The sequence below is a fragment of the Hibiscus syriacus genome, unplaced genomic scaffold (assembly GCF_006381635.1).
Source record: "Hibiscus syriacus cultivar Baekdansim isolate YM2019G1 unplaced genomic scaffold, ASM638163v2 tig00111741_pilon, whole genome shotgun sequence".
Classification (NCBI taxonomy): Eukaryota; Viridiplantae; Streptophyta; class Magnoliopsida; order Malvales; family Malvaceae; genus Hibiscus; species Hibiscus syriacus.
This window is the reverse complement of record NW_024063166.1, coordinates 252,022-278,327: the sequence shown is the minus strand read 5'-3', so window position 1 is coordinate 278,327 and position 26,306 is coordinate 252,022. Positions and strand designations below refer to the sequence as shown.

At 34.5% G+C, this 26,306-nt stretch overlaps 2 protein-coding genes, 1 long non-coding RNA gene and 1 pseudogene across 5 annotated transcripts in view; 2 read left to right on the top strand and 2 right to left on the bottom strand.

The window, feature by feature from the left end:
- LOC120168965 (protein SICKLE-like) overlaps nt 1–26,306 on the bottom strand; it is a 90,341-nt gene that overhangs the window by 25,371 nt on the left and 38,664 nt on the right. The gene's annotated exons all lie outside the window — the stretch shown is intronic.
- LOC120168972 overlaps nt 1–26,306 on the bottom strand; it is a 102,666-nt pseudogene that overhangs the window by 41,396 nt on the left and 34,964 nt on the right.
- Nucleotides 208–1,017, top strand: LOC120168970. 2 transcript variants are annotated; one of them, XM_039177211.1, is made up of 2 exons: nt 208–380; nt 796–1,017. In XM_039177211.1, the coding sequence occupies exons 1-2, from the start codon at nt 243–245 to the stop codon at nt 1,000–1,002; spliced, it is 345 nt and encodes a 114-aa protein (XP_039033142.1). In that variant the 5' UTR covers nt 208–242; the 3' UTR covers nt 1,003–1,017. The 2 variants fall into 2 exon arrangements, with proteins under 2 accessions (XP_039033142.1, XP_039033141.1); XM_039177210.1 differs by having other exon boundaries at nt 219–380; nt 772–1,017.
- Nucleotides 22,291–24,065, top strand: LOC120168973. 2 transcript variants are annotated; one of them, XR_005520628.1, is made up of 5 exons: nt 22,293–22,443; nt 22,723–22,784; nt 22,988–23,045; nt 23,202–23,409; nt 24,051–24,065. It is a non-coding gene; the product is annotated as an uncharacterized LOC120168973 (long non-coding RNA). The 2 variants fall into 2 exon arrangements; XR_005520627.1 differs by lacking the exon at nt 24,051–24,065 and having other exon boundaries at nt 22,291–22,443; nt 23,202–23,385.

The window sequence follows — 26,306 nt, the reverse complement described above, 5'->3', positions numbered from 1 at the left end:
AAGTACTTAGGAAGATTGAAATTGTGCATGCTAAGGTTCAGAAACTCAGGAATCTTCTCGATCAAGTTATGTCGAAAAATGTCTCGAAGTTTTCTTCCTCTGAGAACTTAAGCTTCCTTGCTGCTTGTGATGCTCAAACCAGCTCCGCCCCTAGCCCTACGTTGTCAGCTGGCAACGGAGACACAATGTCTGCCAGACCTGCATTTAACACAACTCAACAAATTTGCAAATATGCTGGAGATATGGTTATTCCTGCAAGTGCCATTTCAAGTTATGGAGAGGCTTTCCATGTTCCTGATATAATCGAAAGCACTGTTGGATTATTGTCGTCTGCTGAAGTTACCTGCCACCAGCCACCACTTGTAGACTCGTGCGAAGATGTAAGCCCTTTTAACATACAGAACTTGCATGTGTATTCTTGGCTGATGTTTTACCAGATAAGATAACGCCATCGATTTTTATTTTGAACTGAAAGTAAGCTTAACTGATCTGCATTTTCTTTCCCCTAGATATATGATAATTCATTGCAAAGATTTCCGGAGGCATAGGTTAAAACACTGAAAAACGAAAACAATCTAGCAAGTCTGGGTCTCGTATCCCAGCATCGGTTATTTCCTCTGCTATCCGCAGGCTTCAACCTCCTTTGCACAATAAAAGACTGTTATCTGTTTGAGTTTGACATGTTTTTTCGGCTTCTCATGCATGAACTACTCTCGATTTAGTTATAGCAAATGATAGTCTGTTCATTATGATACCTGATGGCATTTGCAGATTGTGGAAAATGTTCCGATACAGAATGAAGGAAATGCCGGAGATAAACAAGCTTTAATGGCAATAAACAGTCGATCTATGAAGCAACATCATCAAACCGAGAAAGTAGAAGGAGAGAGCTCCCACCCTTCTCGTATTGCAACATCAGAGCCTAATAACGCAACAAAAAACGTTGTCTCAGGAGCAATCAATTCTGAGATCATGTCTAGCTTCAGACATATGTTTCAGTAAAAGAAAACGAGGGGAATGTAAAGCCGGCTCAGTTGGTTGGAGCAGGAAACCTGCAGGTGAGCCTGATAATAGCCTATGACTTCATTTCTGATGGTCCACTAAGTTTAGCAAGCTCTATATTGCCAACAAATCAAAGCAAAGAGGCACTCAGTAGGCACCATAACTGGAACTCCGATTTTTTGGGAGCCACTATGTTGTAGTTTCTGATATACTGGCCTCAAACAACAGTTTTCATGGGGCCAAAAAACTAACCTACAGCTCCATGATCATAATTTGTTGGCACAGTAAGCTACCCCTCCATCTCAAATGAGTTCAACAACTTATCATAGTGGAAAAGCAATGTAAGCCTCAAATTTTGGCTATGGTCATCTATGTTACTTAGATTAGGGGGGAGTGTCGGATACGAGTATGTGTCTAATACAAGTACGTTCGATTTTTCCCCTTTTTTGTTAGAGTTTTTCCCATTGTGGACAATTATGATAATATTGTCCCAAAAGTTGTGAGAATTATGTTGAAGCAGAAACAAGAGCAGGAGACTGTAGTTGTGCATGCTGATAAGGATGGGAGCCATAATTCACACACTTTGAAGAGTGTCAGCAATTGAACATGTTGCCACTTCAACACCTTTGTTTTACTGATTTCTGTTTGCAAAGTCATACAAAATATGGTAGAAAAAGCAAAAGGTGACTGCAAATCTGACTTGTATTCCTTTGACCCTGTAAAACAATGTTTGTCAGTCTATGGAAAGATCATATCATATGATATCCCCTATTCAATAAAATCAAAACAACTTCCCATTTTATGTTCAACTCTTTTATGCGTATGTAAATATATTGTTTGAAACGACACTGTAAACACTAATTTTTTCATTTCGTTTTATTATTTTTATTAGTAAAATTATTATTATTATTATTAATATTATATATATATTATTATTAATAATATTATTAAATATTATTATTTAAAATAAAAAAGAATTACAAATACCCAAGACCCAAAACCCAGAGCCCGTTTACATGCTCAAACCCAACCAGAACCGGCCCAAAAGATGACCCAAACCCTTCTAGGGTTTGTATCATTTCCAGCAGCCGTCAACATCATCAGTCGTTGGATCTGGCAAGATCCAACGACCCAAAAGGGTTCCAGATTGAAAACCCTAGGGTTTCTAACCCTAGCAGCCAGCCGTTTCCAGATGCTTCCAGCCGCCTCTGATGATTCCAGGTGTCTCCTCCCGCTGCTGCCGACAGTCAGCCACGCCACGTCTCTGCCAGGTGGTCCAACAGCTACTGCCGACACTCCAGAACGTCACGAAGCCACCCACGTCGAGCCCTATGGTGAGTCACCACCATAGCTATGGTGACTCATCGGGCCTTTCATCCTTTGGACCGGTCTGAAGCCATCACCGGTGGTGGCTATAAAAGCCACCGTCCCCTGCAAGAAAAGGAGAGAGCCACGAGATAAGAGATACACAAAGAACGGGAGACACAGAGAACGGGAGACGAACAGAACGGGAGACGAGAAACAGAGACGAGCCACGAACCCACAACCAGCAGTAAACCAAAACAGAAACGAAGAGAAGAAGAGGAACTTACCCTTGAAGCCTTGCTCATTGCCGGAAATACCGAGCGTCACCGGAGTCTCATTTTTCGAAGGTAAAAAAATTAGATCTACGTCGATCTAAAGAGATTTAGGGAAAAAAGGAGACTAGAACCGTCATTAGGGCGTTCAGATCTATCTTCTGGGGGTTTTGTAAATTTCCGGCCACCGTTTGACGGTGCCCGGCGGCGGCGATCGCCACCGGAGAACAATGGCCAGTGGCTGCCGGGATTCTCTCCGTTGAGAGAGTTAGAGAGAAGCCAGAGAATTTTTAATTCTCTCTCAGTTAGAGAGAGAAAGTGAAAGAGGAAATTGAATAGAATGGCCTTAAGGCCGTGTATTTTAGGGTTTATAAATCCCTCCCCGAATGACGTCGTTTTGGGGAGGGGTGTATCTGTAATTTTGGGTATGGCTAAACCCTTTCCGCAGGACCTTCTGTTTTGTAACATTACAAATTAGTCATTGAAATCATTTTTGATAAGTTTTAATTCGGTTTTCTAACTTTATTAATTTATAATTTAGCCCATAGCAGTATTTATATATTTTAGGATAAATAACAGATTTAGTCCTATAATTCTAATTAATTTTATTTTAATCCCGAATGCATGTTTTAATCTATTTTAATCTGATATTCAAATTTGATATAAGTTCATTTTAGTCACTAAATTAATAAATAGGTATAATAGTATGTTTAATCCCTGTAATATTAAATAGTTAATTACGAATTAGGTTATTAAATTTTAACATATTATAATTTAGTCATATTTTCATAAATTTTACATTTTACTACTATAGTTTTTATTTTATTTATTTTAGTCACTGTTATTTATATTTTAATTTAATTTATTATTTTAATTTTGTATATTTATTTGCAATATATTTAATTATTATTATTAAATATTATTATTTAATATAAATATATAATAAGTAACATTTATCTATTTGTTTTATATAAATATCATATTTTTATATATTAATCTATTTTTCATTATTATTTTAAGAAAATGTTTTGGATATTTAATTATTTTTTAATATCAAAGAAAAGAGCTGTCTTAAAGCACCTAGAAACCCTTTTCTGATATTTCTAAATAAGTAAATATCTTACTTTTATAAATTATATCAATATATTTTTTATTATTTTTAGAAAAAATGTTTTTATATTTATTCATTTTTTTAATATCGAAGAAAAGAGCTGTCTTAAGGCACCTAGAAGTCATTTTATGATATTTCTAAATAAATAAATATCTTAATGTATAAATTAATAGATTTTCTTAAAAATAAGTTTGAAATAACAGAATTATTAATTAAATATATTTTTGAATTTTTAATTTTCCAATAAATAGAGACAATTTATAATTAAAAAGTACCAATTTTGAGCGTTGTAGGGGTGCTAATCCTTCCCTAAACGTAACTGACTACAAATCCCTTTTTATTATTAAAAAGAACGAATTTTTGGTTAAAACGCAGATCAATTCATCTTTTAACTGATGTTTTCTTAAAAACTCTTTTAAAAGATAATTTTTAGGTAATCGACCTACCTGACCCAAAAGGCCGATGGCGACTTCGAATTATTTTTTTTAAACCATTTATTCACATCACTTTTCCCGCCAAGTATTTAAAAATTCGTGCCCAGACGAAAAACGGTTACGACAGCTTGGCGACTCCGCTGTGGATACTAGTCAAACTTTAAAATCAATTGTAAATTGTATATATCAGTTAGAAATTAAAAATTCATATATTTAATTTTTAATTCTTTTCTTTCAACTTTTTATTACTTATTATTTTTATTACTTATTATTTATTATTTTATTTATTTATTTTATTCAAGAATTAATTATTTTATTTGTTTGTTAGAGGTTTTAACATTTCTCCTCACACACAACACTTGCATAACATAAAGCTCTATAATTGAGTTTGTCCCTTTTAAGTGGGAGTGAAAGCGACGTCTTCGTGAGAATTCATTCTCCGTGTCAGACCTAGCAAGTAACTTTCGGGGTTCATATACTCTATGTCTTCGTGAGAATTTATTCTTCGTGTTAGTCATAGAGAAATGTATCCCCTCGAATTGAACTCAATCCACTTTAGTCTGTAGTGGACTAGGATTGAGGGTTGGCAGCCTAAGGGGGCACTAACAAGGACAATTCGAGTAACTTTACTCCTAGAACTAAAACCCTGCATATAATAAACCTTAGAACTTCTCCTGATCTAAGACAGTACTGAACCTCTGTCCTTAGGTGTACACAAAGGAGAAATAAGCTTTAGCTTTTAATTTTTTAATTTATTATTTTTTCGGAATAAATGCATGCGAACTAAAAATCATGCGATTAGGTTACTTTTTCCAAACAAAGCATGGAACTAGAAAGCATGAGGTTAAGATTTATACCTTGATAGATAGATTTTTTCATTAGTTGGTACTAACTATTTTATTTTTTCTCATTTCTTTTGTTTGTATTGCATGATCATAGCATAACCAAAAGGTGTTTACTTGAAAGACTGTTCATTATATTGGAAAGAAATCGTAAATGGACAAAAAGTTCTATGATCAAACAAAATATGATGCGACCAAGAAAAGACATCCCGAGGGAACTCTGAAGATAGAGAAGAGATATGCACTCAAAGATCGTATGCCCATTGAAGAGCAAAAGGAGATACGAGAAATAAGAGAGCAGATGTCCAAGATGATGGATAGAATATCTGTTTTGGCCAAAAGAGAAGAGATTCCTGCGCAGAAAGAGAGAAAGCTTAATGAAGATAATCATGCAATTTCAGATATGCAAGGGACTTCTGATCCTAACCAATTTGAGAAGTTGCAGACAGTCATCATTCGTATTCACAAATCATCTGGAGATACCAAAGAAATGGTGACCACTGTAAAAGCTCCCAGAGAAGAGAAGAAATCATGTAACCTGAAATCATCGAAGTTTAGTCTGCTCCCGACGTCTAAAGCTCAATCCAAGACAAAAGATGGTTCTCATTTTGATACTATCCCTATATCATATAAAGAGTTATATAAGAAGCTACTTGAAGTGCGAGAAGTGGCTCCCTACTACATAAAACCATTCCAACCTCCGTATCCAAATTGGTATGACATCAACGCTTATTGTGAATATCATGCCGGAGCTCAAGGACATACCATTGAGAATTGCCTTTCTTTCGAACGTCGAGTTCAAAGTCTTTTGGATCAGGGAATCTTGCAGTTTATGATAAATGATCAACCTAGTTTGGTAACTGAAGATCTTGCCAGATCAACACCAAATGTATTCAAAGGTAAGAGCATCAGTAGGGGCGTCCAAAAGGAAGAAGATTTGCTTAGATTCGAAGTTCAAATACGTCATTTGAAGGATCAAAACAATGAATTGAGCACCAAAATGGAAACCATGCAGAAAGATTTCCAGAAGATCAGTCAAGCTTTTCGAAATGATGGCATAGGAAACACCTCAGAAGAGTAAATAACAGGGGTCACCAAACTGAAAAAGAGTTGCAACATACATGAAGATCTTGTCCAAAAACTTTTTGAACATAAAGGTTATTTCACAAGGGAAAATGAGCAACTCCGAGAATTGACACAGGAGATGGAAGAACACTAGAATGTCATGGAAGAAGCTACAGTCCAGACAAGCAATATGACTCATAAGCTGATAAACTAACTTGGTTTTAGAGAAGAAAATAAGAAAGTTATTCCCTATATGTAAAGTTTTGTTGAAGTTAGGACTGAAAGTTGTCCCCTATATGTAAAAGTTTTGTTTAATACACGGAGACTTTTTTGTTCAATGAAATCTGTTTTAAGATGATCACTCTTGAGTAACACCTTTTCATATATGCATTTTCATTTTGCATCTTTGCATTTTTCATTTTGCATTCATACTTTTATGTTTGCCTTTGAATTGCACATTTTTCATTCTTATTTTTCCATTTATGCATTTTTCACATTTGTATTTAAGTATTGTTATGTACTTTAATTATAAAAACATGTAAATAATTCATGAAAGGTTTCTGTAACAGTAAAAACCAAGATCATTCATTTATTTTACTGTACCATCATCATGAAAACAATGGAGAAATCTTATGAGGGACTACAAGATAAGTGGCCAGAACAATTGACAGGGTTACCTCGGGATACAAGGAAAGAAGCGTCAGATTCAATACCAGATGGATCAAATCAAATTATTCAGTGTGTGGCATCTGATAAAGAAGAGATAACTGCTACAGAGAAATCATGCTATCAGATTGAAGAGTCGAGAAAGATAACATACCCTGGGGCATCCCACTCGAACCCAAAGAATAGCCTCATTAATTATTCACAATATGAGGAGAGAGTCAAGAAGGCGGAGAAAGCAATCAGAAACATGAAAGATGTTAGTGCCCACCACAAAGAATTAGAAGCAAGAGAGCTCAGCTTGGTTCCAGATTTGATTATTCCCCATGAATTCAGGATGCCTGATTTTGAGAAATATGATGGCACCAGTTGTCCCCTAATTCACCTGAGAATGTTTTGCAGAAAAATGGAAGGATATTTGAGTTCTGATGATCTGTTAATTCACTCTTTCCATGATAGCCTCATTGGCCCCAACAGTAGTTTGGTACAATCAGTTGACCCAAGAACAGATCAAGAGATGGGTAGATCTAGCTGATGCATTTTTGGGACAATATCGGTATGTTAAAGGCTTAGCTCCAACACGTATGGATCTTCTAAGAGTAAAGAAGAAAGCCAATGAAAGATTTCAAGAGTATGCCTTAAGATGGAGAGGAGTGGCAGCACAAGTTCAACCTCCCATGTTAGAAGAAGAGAATGTAATCAGTGAAGAAAACTCAAAAGTCACATCCAAGAGCCCGACGGATCAAAAAGTGAAAGCTGATGATGTGAATGAGTGTCGCATCCAGAATCTCCGCAACTGCAAAAGAAAAAGAGCAAATAGTTGTTCGGATCGACCAAAGAAAGTCACACGATCAAGAAAAACTTTGGAAGTGATCCAAACTTCTATTTCAGACTTATACCCTCATTTGGTTAAAGGTCAGTACATCACACCAAGACCAATGAAAATGTCACCAAACCCTTCTGCTCATAGCTATGATCAAAGTAGTGTTTGTGATTTTCACTTGGGAGTATTTGGGCATTCCACGGGCAATTGTAGGCAACTATTGAAAAAAATAGAGATGCTTGTTGACAAAAGAGTCTTGACACAAGAAATGATCAAGAAATGGGGGGCAAATGAAGACAATGACTCTGATCTTATTACACACCCGACATTAAGGAGTAATAATGCATAAACAAGTGGAAGTGTTATCTACCACTGTAGTACCTTTCATTTTCAGCATCTTGTTTGAACTTGTTTTTTGTTCCTTTCTCCGCTTTTGTGCAATAAATAAATATGTGTTGCTTTTATGGTTACGAGCAAGGAATCAAGTTTTAATCTTGAGATTATTGAGTATCAAGTAGATTAAAATATTCTTTTAAATTTTCAAGAGTAATAGATCTTTGGCAAGTGGTAAAATTATATCTTCCATATCCCATCCAATGTCAATTACTCGACCCTTACCAAAACCAAATCCTGACACTACAATTATCTGAGACTCTGAAGAAATGTCCCTACCTATTTTTGAGACACTAACTCCAGATGTTTACCTTTTCGGGTAGAGTTGATTGATTCATGATACTACCTTCTACCATATACATGACTTCAAAAGTCACACATTTTTCTTTCCAAATACAAAACCATCACAACCAAAAAAACTTCAAAAGAACCAAACTTTCAATTATCCGTGAATCTTCCTGCAAGAAGAGACGAGATGAGGCATCATGGACCAACTCATTGAAGATGATTTCGAGTGATTGGGGCATACTCAAAGAAGAAGGGAAAAGTGATTGATTGAAATAAATATATCATGCATTAATTACATTTTTTCATGTAAGTAAAGTTAATCTTGAATATTCATCCCCCTGGAGATACCTCTTTTTACAAGGACTTCTATGTATGAGATGACTAAACTTCGCGCACAGTTTGAGATCAAGCATGCAAACTTAGTGTCATATCGCCTAAAGACGAATGGGGCATTTGCAGGAACAAATAAGAACTTTAAGAGGATCATTACAAAGACCACTAAAGCTTACAAGGATGACACGAGAAGCTACCTTTTGCCTTATATGCATATTGAATTACTGTGCGAACATCTACTGGGGAAACACCTTATTGTTTAGTCTATGGAATGGAAGCAATATTACCAATTGAAGTTGAAATCCCATTATTTTGTATCCTTAAGAAGGAAAAATTGGAGAAGACTGAATGTATCCAATTTCGATTTGATCAATTAAACCTTATTGATGGGAACCAATTGAAAGCTATTTGCCATGGGCAGATGTATCAGAAATGGATGATGAAAGGTCACGAACAGAAAGTACATCCGAGAGAGTTCTAAGTGTGATCTAGTATTGCCTTTACATAAAGATTTCCGTGGGAAAAAGAGTCCTTTTCCCGAGAAGTGTTGATCTTGGCAAAAATGGATAGGAAAGTTCTGAGAAACCAAATAAACTCGGATTTGTCAAGAGATATTATGCTTGAAGAAGAAAAATGACAAAAGGAAAAGGAGGTGTTCAAAGCAATTGAAGTCTTATACTCCTCCAGCAAAGACATCAAAGAAAGAAAAAAAAAGGAAAGAAAGGAAAAAAGGGAGAAATTGAATCCATATAGGTGACTCATGGAGCCTCAAGTTACAAGTTGATCAAGTACAATTAGTTCAAAGATTCATATTCAGCAAGAAGAGCAAGAAAAGTTGAAGATATGAGAAAATGGAAATGGACCCAAAAATTTGCAGTCTAGAGGGATCCAGATGATGAAAAAATCCCCAGCAAGACTGATACAAGTCAAGCAAAGCAAGATTGAAGGCATATAAGGAGAGTATCTTCAGAATTCATTCCGCCTCTCAAGATTGATTTTTATTTACAAAAATTGGTTTTTTAAAATCTTTAATGCATGATATGAAAAATGATAAAGGGGGTTCAAGATGTAAATTTTTAAATAACATCTTGAAACCAAAGGAGGATTCGAGTTGAAAACTTAAAAAGGTGGCTCGAATAATGAATGGTGCAACAATGACATAAGAGACGATCTTAAAACTCTTAATGAAGTACCGCACATCCCAAAGATGTTCCTGAGGGTCTGGAAACAAGAAACATCTCTACAAGATGGGCATAAAAACCATTTCTTCAAGTTAGTGGAAGCCTAAAACAACATACTGAACCAACTTGAAAGAACCTACTTTACCAGAATCAACCTACACCCTAAAACAGTCAATAATTTTGACACTTGCCATAGGACTATGATTTTTGAATGATTTAAAAGTGTAGTTGATTTATTTGATATTCATTAAACTCATTGTTTATGATTTGATTTTATTGTGAACCTGAGAAGGGCATTATTTTACAAAATTCTTTCATTCTTCAATAAAGAAAGGAGAAAAAATATTTTCAAACAAGACAGTCTCAAATGCGAAAGGTCCTTGAAGCAATTGTTGTTTATTCTACCTCTTTTGTAGAAGAAGAATGAACGAAGCCAGAATGATGAAACATTTCACATTTTTGAAGGCAAGTAGTCCAAGAAGCCAGAAATTCTGAAGAAGTGAACTTGTGACACTCTCCTATGACATTATTAGCAGCTCATCAAGAAATATTATCGTTTATTTCATGCTGAGGGCAATAAGCATCACCAGACAAATTATTTTCCCCAACCATCAATCCATGTTCTCTAGAAGATTACATCATAGAGCCATGAACAAGTCACTACCTGCACTCTGGTTATACTGTGATGCTGGCTCAAGTCTTGATACATCATTGTTGCTTCTTCCATGCTGATCAATTTCTTTGACAAGATTATATCCATTATGTCCTTCAGAAGATTGCTGAATTTGAATTTGAGGACTTATGGCACAGAATAAGACATTGGAACAGAATCTACCCTTATAGGCCTTTTATATAGGGTAACATTGGTTACAGGATTCCAAAAGTTGAAGATGACCAGTTTTACTGTTAACTAAACTGTTCCATGATTCGAAAAGAGTGGGATATATTGAAACAGCAGAAGAGATAGTCACTGTAGTAATCATTGCAAGGAAATGCCCCAACAAAAATCGTCTAGCTCATCCTGATGATGTTTATTTCTTCCAGTAAGGTTGTTACGCTGGATGCCACCGATAACAAGGTCGAATTCGACAAATCTACTCATCAATTGCTCCAATCAATCACCATTCAGTTCTTGCACATATTTTTTCAAAAATATGCCAAGACATGTAAAAGGCAACCTCTGCACCACTGATCCCAGAGAAAAGAGACAGGACATTGATATCACTGGGGAACTCGTCTCTAGCAGCTCCTCGTGTATGGTTTTTAGGGAAACCTAGAAGCATTTCCACCTTATCAGGTTCAAGTGGAGTAACTTTATTCCTTCCAATCCATACCAGATTCCATTTTCAGCACTCATCAAGAACATACTTCTGGACACTCGAATGTGGCTCATCGTCATAAGCTTTAAGAGCCTTACAGATCATTTCTGTCAATTTGGCACTTCCTGTACATGTTTATAAACAGTTTAACTTTGTTCTTGGAGCCTAGGAAGGCCACTATTTTTTGTCAATAGAAAAGCATCATGTATGGCACATGAAGGAAGTAGAATAAGAGGAAATCTGTTTCTCAATTAGCAGATTATGAACATAGCCCCTTTTCAGTACAGCAACATTGAAAATACTTTGAATCTACAAATTCTGGCTCTACATCAGTACTATGACATTTCAGTCCAAACACCAAATGGATCAAGTGACACTTTCTCGTAGTAGAAATAAGGAGGCCCAATAGCATCTTCTGGAAGTGTTCTTTGAGTTATCTGATCTGGTCATTGGATGTAGAAGATGAACTGCATGATCGTCTTCATTAAGAAGCTTCTTTTCAAGCTTCCTCTGCTTCTTCCTTCTCAAAAAAATCATATCCCGAGTTTCGTCTTTTCTTGTAATTAGAGTTATTGCATAACGACTTCATATCTTCTCCTGAAAGAAGTGTGTCAGCAGCCTTAGCCATTTGAGCAGCACATATAAAATCTGTCAACTCTGTAATTGATGAATCTAGACCACATCTCTCCATGGCTATTGAAGCCTCAGCCTCTGAGAATCTCATTTTTGTCAAGTATAACAGTTTACTCTCCTCATCAGAATCAGAATTCAAGATTTCCTCGGTATTAGAAAGAACTATCAATATCTGTGAAATCATCCTGAAAGATCACTTCATAATCAGATGAGTTTGTTATCAGAATCAACATGTTGCATGGGTGTGGATTTTTCAAGAGCCTGTACTACTGTATATGTAGTCTTGCTATTGCACCAAATTACTGTTCACATAAATTGGTTTCTCTCCCACAGAAAAGTATATTTCAGAGATGGCCTTCACTGAAAGATGATAAGCCACTGTGTCAGCCTGGAACGGATTACCAAGCTATTTTTACTACTATGTCTGATTAAATCCCTATATATACAGAAAATGGTCACTTCATTCAAAAGAGGCACATATCTCAAATGTTTCTGTCAAAATGATTGATTGTTTCTTAAGTCTGTGACAACGTGAAGAGGATTCCTCCAGTTACTTGACAACACTGCTGTTTAGTGACACCATAATGAGAGCATTCAAGATAAACAGATTTGGGGCACGAATAAATCCACAAGTACCTACAACAGTATATTGTCAAAATTAGACCTCGTGGGGATCATGATATTCAAGTCAAACAGACATTGAGAGTAAACCAGAAGCAGAATATTGGGGCATCTCGAAAGCCCATTTCAGACAGAAATGTTTTATGTGGGACATCTTGAGGGCTCATTTCCACCAGAAATAGAATACTGGGGCATTTTGAAGGCTCACAACAATATGAATATTTGGGCATTCTTAGAGGCTCATCTCAACAAGAAGTAATGTTGAGCATACTTTTAGCATCTGTATCAGCAAATATTGGGGCATTTTAATGGTTCCTTCAGACAGATCCATGTGGGGCATTTTGAAGGCTCAGATTAACAAGAAGCAAATGTTGGGGCATGCTGAAAGCCCATTTCAATCAGAATCAAGAATGTCGATGCATTCTGCACGCTTGTATTAGCCCATGTTGGGGCATGCTGAAGGCCCATATCATCCTGTGTCAAGATCATTGATTTGAAAAAATATTTCCAATGAGACAGAAAGATATGAAGAATAAAAATAGTAAAACAGTGACAGTCGAGCTGACTATACATAATTGCTTCGTTCATCAGGCAGTTACATTATGATCATATTGCTGAACAAATGTTTACTCAGCAAGTATGTTTTCAAATACCTAATCTTCTTAACCGTATGTCACATGATAGTATGTTCTTTGTTAAGCTACATTACGGTTGCATGAATAAAGATGATCCCCAGGCAGACTACTCGATCCAGGGTTCAGTTCCTCAAGATCTCAACTTTGAATTTTGCATTCTGTGTGTCGGTGACAATTGAAAATATTTCTTTGAGATTCCTGGCAGTTAGTTTCAACCATACTATTGGGATTATGAAGCTGTTTTTCACATCAGTTTTTGCTTACTTAATGACATTGAAGAGAGAAGCTCGACTTACATATATTAACATTTCCCGTTGTTACTGGGATCATCATTGCTAGCCAGGGTGAACTGAGTTTTCATCTATTTTGGTTTTATCATTTGTGTTTCATCCCCAGCTGCAAAAATTCCACGGATATCTTTCTGTACATTGATCCTATAGCTGGAGTGTTTCTACTTTCTACAATGCTCATTATGAAAGAAAGCATGATCAGTATCACATTTGTCTTTGCCAGAGATGATATCAAGATTAGTTGGTATTTCGTATTCAATTCGACACCAACACATTTTGTGAATTTGACCAACTTTTTGGTCATACCAACATATCACTTGTATCCCCATTGAGTTTTGTTCTCAAATGGTCTTGTGACATCATACAAAAGCTTTGAACACTAGGTAAAGAACTTCAATGATTGAGAAATCTTGGCAGAAGCCACAGAAAAGGATGAATGTGTTGTCAAATGCTTCCTTGACCAACAATCCGAGCAGAAACCACAGGAAAAGATGAATGTATTGTCAAATGTTTTACGAACCAGTGATTATGGTGCTGAACCAATATTGCAATCATATGGTTTCCATTTATTGATCCAAGATGAAGTTTGTCTTCTTCAATCCCAAGATTAGAAGTGAGATATAATGAAGATTTCTTTCTAAGGAGAGCTGAAATTTTAACAATAAGAAACTAGTGGAGCCAACTAAGGTTAAATGACAGGTTTTTGTTAAGCATCTCGACATTATATGGTCCAAGTTGCCTTATTCGAGATCTGATTATATGTGGAGACATGAAATGAATTGGAATAAATCTTCTTTGTGATGTGTTTCAAGAGTCAAATCAGAACAGACTCTACTCTCCTGATTAATCCCTGCTGAGTCAGGCATATCTACATCTACACTTTTTAAAGATGATAGATTCTCACTTCAGAGATGACAAATTTTCTTTTTAAAGATGATAGATTCTCTTTTCAAAGATGAAAACTTTATGGGATTTCGACACAAGTCCAAGCAAAAAGGTTGGTTTTATCCAATACAAGATGGGGCATCAAGGTCATAGCTCTGACTACGGCAAGAGTTCCACAAATGAAACATTTCTTTTGAGACTTTCATGAAGCAAAGAAGATAGCAAAGATACAAGTTGATCAGATGATTATGCAGAAATGCAAACTTGATAGCATAAGTTGCTACACTGATATCCATAGGTAACCCTGACAATAAATGATGAACTGAAGGAAGACTGAGTTCACCACTTTGAAGTCAAATGAAGATTGCATCAACATTCATGCATTCATAAAAACATCATTTACACAATAGACAATGCATTACATTGATACATCTAAGTGCATTCAAACATGAAGTTTTACAGATCTTCGGAAAAACAAGAAGATTCATGGTAAGAAATACCTTACAAGAAGAAGGTATTCAAAACCGCAAATACAGGAATCATGTAAACATCTGAAGAAGTGATGGATGCAATCCACAAGAATGAAAATTATCTTGAGATTGGGGCATGTTACCCAATCAACATGTTATTAAAAAAAAAACAGAATATGAAAACGATTTTCATAGTTTCTCATTTTATCTTTTCTAAAATGAAATTGTTGAAAAGTAAGAAAACGATTTTCTTAGTTTTTTTTACTTAGTAAACTATTTCCAACAACCTTATCTTGAGATTGGGGCATGTTACCCAATCAACATATTATTTTGAAACATAATGAGAAAACGATTTCCATAGTTTCTCATTCAATCTTTTCTAAAAATGAAATTGTTGAAAAGTAAGAAAACGATTTCCTTAGTTTTTTACTTAGTAAACTATTTCCCACATCTGTAAGTCCTGCAGTGCATGATGTCTCCAAAAAGCCTTCGGGAGCTTTTTGATGTTTTCAAACCCTCAGGGTCATCTGTAAGTCCTGCAGTGCATGATGTCTCCAAAAAGCCTTCGGGAGCTTTTTGATGTTTTCAAACCCTCAGGGTCATCTGTAAGTCCTGCAGTGCATGATGTTTCCAAAAAGCCTTCGGGAGCTTTTTGATGTTTTCAAACCCTCAGGGTCATCTGTAAGTCCTGCAGTGCATGATGTTTCCAAAAAGCCTTCGGTAGCTTTTTGATGTTTTCAAACCCTCAGGGTCATCTGTAAGTCCTGCATTGCATGATGTTTCCAAAAAGCCTTCGGAAGCTTTTTGATGTTTTCAAACCTTCAGGGTCATCTGTAAGTCCTGCAGTGCATGATGTTTCCAAAAAGCCTTCGGGAGCTTTTTGATGTTTTTAAACCCTCAGGGTCATTCATAAGACCTCTGGCAGAATGTTTTCAACATTTCCATATTACTTAAAATAAGCCGAATGAAAAATTATTGTCTTTTTTGTCTTTGCTCTATTCTTGTTAACACAAGAATGAGCAAAGAGGGGCAGCTGTAAACACTAATTTTTCATTTCGTTTTATTATTTTTATTAGTAAAATTATTATTATTATTAATATTATATATATATATATTATTATTAATAATAATATTATTAAATATTATTATTTAAAATAAAAAATAATTACAAATACCCAAGACCCAAAACCCAGAGCCCGTTTACATGCTCAAACCCAACCAGAACCGGCCCAAAAGATGACCCAAACCCTTCTAGGGTTTGTTTCATTTCCAGCAGCCGTCAACATCATCAGTCGTTGGATCTGGCAAGATCCAACCCCAAAAGGGTTCCAGATTGAAAACCCTAGGGTTTCTAACCCTAGCAGCCAGCCGTTTCCAGATGCTTCCAGCCGCCTCTGATGATTCCAGGTGTCTCCTCCCACTGCTGCCGACAGTCAGCCATGCCACGTCTCTGCCAGGTGGTCCAACAGCTGCTGCCGACACTCTAGAACGTCACGAAGCCACCCACGTCGAGCCCTATGGTGAGTCACCACCATAGCTATGGTGACTCACCGGACCTTTCATCCTTTGGACCGGTCTGAAGCCATCACCGGTGGTGGCTATAAAAGCCACCGTCCCCTGCAAGAAAAGGAGAGAGCCACGAGATAAGAGATACACAGAGAACGAGAGACGAACAGAACGAGAGACAAGCAACAGAGACGAGCAACAGACGAGCCAGACCCACAACCAGCAGTAAACCAAAACAAAACGAAGAGAAGAAGAGGAACTTACCCTTGAAGCCTCGCTCATTGCCGGAAATACGAGCGTCACCGGAGTCTCATTTTTCGAAGGTAAAAAAATTAGATCTACGTCGATCTAAAGAGATTTAGGGAAAAAGGAGACTAGAACCGTCATTAGGGTGTTCAGATCTATCTTCTAGGGGTTTTGTAAATTTTCGGCCACCGTTGACGGTGCCCGGTGGCGGCGATCGCCACCGGAGAACGGTGGCCAGTGGCTGTCGGGATTCTCTCCGTTGAGAGAGTTAGAGAGAAGCCAGATAATTTTTAATTCTCTCTCTTAGAGAGAGAAAGTGAAAGAGGAAATTGAATAGAATGGCCTTAAGGCGTGTATTTTAGGGTTTATAAATCCCTCCCGAATGACGTCGTTTTGGGGAGGGGTGTATCTGTAATTTTGGGTATGGCTAAACCCTTTCCGCAGGACCTTCTTTGTAACATTACAAATTAGTCATTGAAATCATTTTTGATAAGTTTTAATTCGGTTTTCTAACTTTATTAATTTATAATTTAGCCCATAGCAGTATTTATATATTTTAGGATAAATAACAGATTTAGTCCTATAATTCTAATTAATTTTATTTTAATCCCGAATGCATGTTTTAATCTATTTTAATCTGATATTCAAATTTGATATAAGTTCATTTTAGTCACTAAATTAATAAATAGGTATAATAGTATGTTTAATCCCTGTAATATTAATAGTTAATTACGAATTAGGTTATTAAATTTTAACATATTATAATTTATCATATTTTCATAAATTTTACATTTTACTACTATAGTTTTTAGTTATTTATTTTATTTATTTATTTAATTTTTTATTATTTTATTATGTTTATTTGCAATATATTTAATTATTATTAAATTTATTATTTAATATAATATATAATAAGTACATTTATCTATTTGTTTTATATAAATATAATATTTTTTTATATATTAATCTATTTTTCATTATTATTTTAAGAAAATGTTTTGGATATTTAATTATTTTTTAATATCAAGGAAAAGAGCTGTCTTAAAGCACCTAGAAACCCTTTTCTGATATTTCTAAATAAGTAAATATCTTACTTTTATAAATTATATCAATCTATTTTTTTATTTTTAGAAAAAATGTTTTTATTTATCATTTTTTAATATCGAAGAAAAGAGTTGTCTTAAGGCATCTAGAAGTCCTTTTCTGATATTTCTAAATAAATAAATATCTTAATGTATAAATTAATAGATTTTCTTAAAAATAAGTTTGAAATAACAGAATTATTAATTAAATATATTTTTGAATTTTTAATTTTTCAATAAATAGAGACAATTTATAATTAAAAAGTACCAATTTTGGGCGTTGTAAGGGTGCTAATCCTTCCCTAAACGTAACCGACCACGAATCCCTTTTTATTATTAAAAAGAACGAATTTTTGGTTAAAACGCAGATCAGTTCATCTTTTAACTGATGTTTTCTTAAAAACTCTTTTAAAAGATAATTTTTAGGTAATCGACCTACCTGACCCAAAAGGCCGATGGCGACTCCGAATTATTTTTTTTAAACCATTTATTCACATCACTTTTCCCGCCAAGTATTTAAAAATTCGTGCCCGGACGAAAAATGGTTACGACAGGCACAAATCAACTTATCTCAGTGGTTAAATGAATCGTTGTTGTTCTTAGAGATTATGAATTCGATCACTAGTGATTAAATTGAATTCTATTTTATTTTTTATTAATCTGACGTAAGTACAAGACAGTATCTGTTCAAAGATAATTCTCAACCTTTCGATATTAAACACTCACACATCTAGCATTTGTGGTGTGTGAACCCGAGTTTGTGATATTATACCACCCACGTTCTAACATTTTTTTAATTAATTATTTATATTTAATCTATTGATTTATTAATTCAGATTAGATGTTATATAAGTTTATTTTAAGAGTGATATTCGAATGCAATTTGTTTAATTTATAACGCTATATTAAATCTATGATCTATTAATATTTTCTTTTATAAAATTAGAGCAATCAATCATCATATATAATATAAAAAATAAATTGTACTAGCTGCCAAACAAAGCCCACCATTTGGTGGATTTTAGCTTTTAGGCATATAAAATTCATCTAGTTTTAGGTAGGGCTCATACTTTAACGATATTACAGAGGTTAAATAATAAATAATTGATTAAAATATTTTTAAATCCCTATACCCATAATTTTGTTAAGTAATATTATTATTCAGATTATTACTTTTCTGTTAAATGAATGCTGAGCTGGTATTTTTATTTAAAATATCACATCAACAAATTCAAAAAAAAAATTCAGTTTTAATAATTAGATTGGATCTTTAAATATGAAAATTAAAGGAAGTGTTTGAAAAAATAAAAATGAAAGGATTAAATTGTAAATGCATGAAGAGTAATGTATTTCAACTTAAAGTATTCCATAAAGATTGCCATGGAAAGGTTAATCATGATTTATTCATCTTTATAGTCTGTAAACATAATTGCCTTTGCCGTCCCTTAGCTTATCATTAGATTGCAAATATTGGTTTATCGTTCACGTATTTTATAATTAAATATAAATTATTATAACTCTACCTATTTTTCTTTTGATTTTGTTGGTGATGACATCAGTCTTACCGTTTTATTTCGATATTGTGGTACGTTTCTTTTATCTTATAGCACGTTGTTTGCCTACCTCTCTAATAGATTTGCAATTTTCGTTTGTATATGATTTGTGATTGTCAATGACCTTTCAGTAGTTAGATTCTCTTTTGTGATTGTTTATCGATGTATTCAGATCTATTTTGCGAAGCATTTACTTTGATTCGTTCGTTACTCCATCATTTGTAAAACATTTAGTTTGATTGAGACAAATGAGTACTATTGACGATCACTATGTTACTATGAACGATGAATGTCAGATTCAAAAGAATACTTCGACTGTTATTATGTCTTTGAGTTTTCTTTTTTATTTTATTTTATGTTTGAGTTTTTTGGTGGGCATAGTTAGGCATGTAAACGAACCGAACGCACACGAACGGAGGTATGTTCATGTTCGTTCATTTAATAAATAAACGAACATAAACGAACACGAATATAAACGAACAAAATTTTTTTTTGTTCATGTTCGTTCATTAAGGAATATAGCTTGTTCATGTTCGTTCATTTAATAAATAAACGAACATAAACGAACACGAACGAACGAACATAAACGAACACAATAAACGAACAACACAAACAAAAAAAAAACTTATTCGAACACAACAAACGAATGTAAAAAAAATAAACAACAAGAATAACAACTTAAAATTCATTAATATAACCTGCAACTTTAGAGTTAATTTGTTCGAATACGAAAAAAACATACATAAATCATAAATAAGCTATATGAACATAATAAAATCTTAAAGTTAATTTGTTCAACAAAACAATCTTCTTGAAATCCAAACAACTTCAATAATCTTCGTAACATATTCAACTTGCCCTCTGTTCGAACATAAATGAACGAACATAAATGAACGAACATAAACGAACATATAATCGAACGTTCACGAACGTAAATGAACGAACGAGCCCTTTGTTCATGTTCGTTCATTTAATTAAACGAACGTAAATCTTGTTCATGTTCGTTCATTTAATAAATAAACGCACATAAACGAACTTCCCGCCGCACGGTTCATGAACGGTTCGCTAAATGTTCAGTTCATTTACATGCCTAGGCATAGTCCCTAAAATTCTCTCTTTAATCAGTCACATTATTAAGGCTGTATCTTCTTTGTTTTAATAAATTCAATATGGTTTCAAGATTTAAAAAAAATATAAATTTATTAGAAACATTGGAGATTTATTTTTGGAAGTTCTACCGTAGGGCGACCTTAATATACGGTAAGGAAATGCGCTATCGGTTTTGTTATTATTTTTTTTAACAAAATCTATAAAAACAATTACCTAAAACATTATTGTTTCTACCTAAAACATTAATGTTTTTTAACATTTCCGGTAAAATGCCCAATAATAACAAAACCGTAGAAAAAAATAACAAAACCGATAACACTTTACCGGATATGTTAACAAAACTGGTAAAGTGCCCAATAATACAAAACCAGTAGAAATAATAATGTTTCTGATAATTTTTATCGATTTGTTAAAAATAATAACAAAATAATAACTTTTCTTAGCCATATATTAATTGTCGCACGTGAACTTTTCAATTATTTTATTTTATGGGAGTTTAAAAATTGTAATATATTTTATTTATTAAAACAACTTTTTGATTTAGCCCAAACTGTTCCGTAGATTCCCACGCGTTACCACCCATTCGCCGCTTTGTTCTCAAACAGTTCTCACCCGCTGGGCGAGACAAGCTACCTTTAGCTAGTAGCCTTTTTTCCTTCCTCTTAGCTCCTTGAAAACAATGTTTGACTTGCATGTGGTAAGCATATAGCTAGCGTTCATTCTGAGTCAGGATCAAACTCTTTTTTTGAGTATGATAGAGCCTTTCAGTGATAGAACCTGGTGAATCGGCGGGCGTATTACTTTTCAAACTTATGTGGACCTTTTTCTTTAATGGGTTTTTCTATTTCTTTAGAAAAATGACTAGTTGCTCAACTAATCCACTTGTGGTGCTATTGGTATAATAGTAATGTATGTATATCAAAAATGCTCGAAGTCGGTTACATATAGGGAATTACTAGCACCCTCACAACATTTTAAAATCGGTACCTAATCGATTAATTGTTATCTTTACAATCAGTACAAAATTCAAGATCTGACGACTCAATCTATTTAGCTTGTTGACCTACGAATAGTCATAATGATCGTATGTCTAACACCGTCAACTAGAGTCATTATAAATACCTCTCAATTATAACTAGAAGTTGGTGTTCTCCACAATCATCTTCACACACTCCCATCCCTTCAATTCTCTCACAGAAAAATACCAACCAACAGTTATACTTTTACTAAATGCGACCTCCGTCTAAATCAAAAGAAGTGAACAGTCAACGACGGACGAGATAAACTTATTCTCATTTAATTATATTTATATTAAAAATTTATTTATAATAATTTAAATAAAGTTATATTTTTCATCCATTAAATGAACATATAAATTAAGTCACCCAACTACCGAAATGAAATATGATGCATGATTATTGTAGAATGGGAAGCCAAGGCCAAGCATGTGTTCAACGACATTAATTACCCCAAACATACCACTTGCTATAATTATAAAAACCTTTGGAGAGACATGATTAGCATCATGTAGCCTCTGCCTGCTCAAAATGATCTTCAACAATGACTTTAGGATACATCTCAAGTTCATGTTAACTTAGGATCTGCATTAAATTCTTTTCCTCCCTAGCTACTATAAACCAACGCAACAATAATATTCCAATATATAAATTAAAATTAAAATATATAAATAAAAAAGAATTCCTAATTAAAGATTTCATATATACTTATACCTATAAGTAATATTCAATGACCGATGTATGATTTTATGTTAGGGAATACAAATTATATTATACTTATTTGAAGAATAAAACATCAATTATTCGAGACGATATTTCTTAAAAGCCAAATTTATATAATCATGAATATTGACGAATACCTATAAGTTCACGACGGTATTCGATTTTTCCGGCGAATTTTATATATTCCGAGGGTTATTGGTTTTGATTGCTTTAGTTTTGCTCTTGCATTGAATCTTGAACGAGCTGAGATTGAGGGAAAATATGTAAACAAGTTTGAACCGTTTATATAATCATGCTTACATGGATGATTTCATGTCACATTAGTTAGATGCTGATGATTTCAAAGCTTTCAATTCTTGATTAGATGGTCTTATAAGATGAATGTTCTTCGATAATCTGCATCTTTAAGCATTGATATCTTTGGTACCTTTTCATGACAGTTCACTTGATGAATGAAGTCAGATGAGTTTCTGATCATGGTGTTATTTCAGTATGTGATACTGTTTTTTTTTAATTAGTGAAAACTGGATAGAGATCGGAACGATGATGGAAAACAAAAGGAGCCCTTGCTCTGTTGATCATACCAGTTTCACTTCTTTGGCATCGAAACGACAGAAGTCCGACTTATCGATCCCCACCAAGGTATTTAGCCTTCTTTACTCAAATTTAGTCTCCTCTTAGGATATATATCTTCTAGTCATTTCATAGTTATACTAACCCTTTTTCGAAGGAAGATGCCTAATTTATATCCGCATGGCATAAACTACATTCTCTCGACTTATTTTAGGGGTTATATTCTCGAATATGGTCACGATTGCGTCTTCTGCTATTATTATTTTATCTGCAATGTCAAATTGGTTTCTAGCAATGCAGAGTTTCATCTCTTCATTTCTTCTTTCTGCATACTAATTATTTTAACAGATACAGCTTCTGTTCTCTTGGAAGCAATGGAATACATACGGTTTCTTCACGAACAAGTTAAGGTCGGTTTTTCTTGTCCGTTTTACCTAAATTATCATAGCATGCGTATTAGTTGGTGTTAGTTGCAATTTCTAAATGCATGCTTCTAAATCAGCAATTGAAAATTCAGTGAACATATACAGCCTATTAATGGCTTATGATTTACCAGTTGCAGTTATGATTTTAATTATCGTTGTAACATATTAATGGCTATGACCTTGGTCAGGTTTTGAGTGCTCCGTATCTTCAAACCGGGCCGATAAATAACATGCAAGCGGAACCAGGTACACAAAGAAATTAGGATATGTAAACATAAAGCCCTATTTACTTCTCATGCTCAACCATTTGTCATCATTTATGTTGAAACACAATGGAACCATGAATTTAGGGAGCCATCATTGGAAAATTATGGTCGGATTTTAAATCGGTTTTTCTTCCAGGATGTAGAGCATTATAGCCTGAGAAGGCAAGGACTATGCCTCGTTCCAATATCGTATACCGCCGGAGTTGCTCGTAGCAACGGTGCCGATATTTGGGCTCCCATCAAGACCACATCGCCAAAATTCGACAAGGCTATCTCACCATTCAATTGACATTTTTCATCGGCTACCGATAGTCTTTGAACATCACTTGAATGGAGTTTAAAAGGTAACCAACTTAATATCGGATGTACAAAATTTCCTAATGCACTAATACAGGATGTTTGTAGGCAAAAACTATTAGGCCTTGGTCCGTAGGATTCTGGTATCGAAAATGCAGTCCGACACCTTCGTCGTTTTAATTCGGTGCTCGGATTAAGCTGCATTTAATCAATTCGATTATAGAAGTTAATTATCGTCTAATTTGATACGATAAATTTATTATAAAGCCTTTATTATTTTTAGAAAATACTTTATAAAAGTAGGTCTCCTAATTTAGGGTTGATTAAGATTAAATTAACATAAGAAAGTATGTCACTATCAACATCATTTTTCTTTTACTTCCTATTCTTTGAGGTTAATGTTTTTTTTTCATTAGTGCATGCTGATGAAGATACACTAGGAAAATTAATTAAAACTATCAAGGAATGGGTTTGATTTAAATCGATATATTATTTATTATTTATTGTTTTTATAATTTAAACACTTATATTTTTAAAGTTAATTTTATTATTTATTACAAACATCATAAGTTTGAAGGTTTACTACAACCTTTATTTAAAGTTTTTATATGGGAAAAACTACAAATCTGTCAACAATTTGCAGGGACCTGTAGTTTTACCATTTTTAAATGGCAATCGATGTGGGCAGTTTTGAATCTTTGTAATCACTTGGGAAGACGAAGTCGGTCGAGCGTAACACAAACGAATCTCCCACAGTTGCAGTCCTCCAGTTTGTTTCTGTTACAAGCAATTTCAGGTGATGCTTTTGTATGGCTCTGAATTATTTTTATAACATCTTGAACCATATAACGGTTTCCTGGTGTAAGTCCCGTAGCTGAATCAAAATAAGTTAGAAATTGTGTTAGGAAGATGAATTATCAACTATTTAATCTTAAAAATTGTTGTATATAATAATAATAATATGATAGTGAAACCCATAGATATTACATCATTCCAACTTTTCAACCATCTTATACATAAACTCAATAACAGAAGATATAAAAGCAAGTACAAAGGAAACATACTCACCTGGATTTGTTAAGCCTTGTCTAAGCGTTAAGGCAGATTTGAAGTAATCAAGAGGATTATTAGGGTAATAATAATAATAATATGATAGTGAAAACCCATAGATATTACATCATTCCAACTTTTCAACCATCTTATACATAAACTCATAACAGAAGATATAAAAGCAAGTACAAAGGAAACATACTCACCTGGATTGTTAAGCCTTGTCTAAGCGTTAAGGCAGATTTGAAGTAATCAAGAGGATATTAGGGTAATCAGAACATGTTCCATGCTTTAACCATTCAGTCTCCCAAAAGCTAGTAACCGGTTGGAGTAACAGGGATTAGTGGCTGCGTTGTAAGGGGGAATCGGAACGTCGTGGCATCTTGAGGCCATATACGTGGATGGTTAAGACAGTCGGGATGGGAGTACCACAACCATTCTGCCGGAATTACACACAGCAAGAGGCCATTGGAGACTGAGTTTATAAAAATGTATGGGGGGTTGAGCTGTAACTAGAACCAAGAAACAAATCACCAAAACAACCACCAACTTATAATTCAATTCTACAGGTATCCCGTATCCTGTGTTCGTACATTTCGGATATAGGTACGAGAATAATCCTATAAGGACCCTCCAACAACATGAAAAAACTATCAAAATACTCATATTCGACACTCACATCCAAGCACAAACAACCTAAAACAAGACCTCTGCAAGACTGCAATCCATTTACCTCTAAAACAAATAACTAAGGTCAAGAATGAAAATCATCACACACAAAAAGGTCTTGAATTCCAACTCTTAAATTGGAAAAACAAACATGCAAACCAAAGCTAACTCTTATAAGCACAAACAGAAGCTCATATGAATTATCATATATATGCAGAAAAAGACAACAATTTCCAGAAATATTCCACAAACGAAACGCTTTCAAGAAAGTAGTACTACCCATTTACCCCTGCAATACCCTTAACAATGGCTTCACACAAAACAAGACCAAACCATGACACTGTTTCATTGGATCTAAAGTACATATAATAATAATAATAATAGTTCCTATGTTCAACTTCAATTACATTCAAACTATTGGGGACGTTGAGCTCTCAGAAGCAAATTCAAGTTCGAAGAGCACTCCGTGTGTGGCATATATATGCACATGCAATCATGATACGCAGGTCAATAAAACTGCATATCAGAGTTAACAACTAAGAAAATCTATAGGACGTAATTTTGTACATCCACTAAAATAACCAAAAGCAAAGAGAAACCTAAACAAGTCAATACCTAGGGCATGTATATACAATTCAAATAAAAACAACAATATTTGAGAACATCACTAGACAATATAGTTGACATAAAGTGCATAGGAAGAGACCAAATCCCATTAAATCTTACCTATTTTGTTGTAGCTCCCCATCCGACTTAATGTTCAACATCAATTTGTTTCACCTACGGCTGGCCGTCGTATTATACATTCCTCATGCTCTGATCTTCCATTCAATGGAACCAAGCTCTCAACATAAGCAAACAATGTGCATTGTTCCTTATAAGCGGGAATACAGCTTTCTAAGCTCTTGTATGGACGGATCAATAAAACTAGTTCTTGATCCGAGCTCTCGAGAAACAAACTCGCCATTTTTCCAAAACCCCAAAGGCCTCTAATCCAACAACAGATTCAACATGAATTGTTTAGTCCATGACCCATTCATAACCCATAAATCAAAAGACTTGTCAGTTACTTCCCTTGGGTAAAAAAGAGCACCAAGCAATCCATTGAATTCCAAAAGTTCCAAATAATATTGTTCTAAACTCCCACCAAATTCAGGCAGTGGTGAAGTTGAAAACTTTTCATTAACCATATCAACGAAAGAATATGGTGATCAACTGCAATTGC

Bases quoted from the DNA above. Each gene is read 5' to 3' on its own strand.
- LOC120168970 (XM_039177210.1), top strand. From the start codon at position 243: ATGGTTATTCCTGCAAGTGCCATTTCAAGTTATGGAGAGGCTTTCCAT. The intron at 381-771 runs GTAAGCCCTTTT...TGGCATTTGCAG, and splicing joins TTGTAGACTCGTGCGAAGAT to ATTGTGGAAAATGTTCCGAT.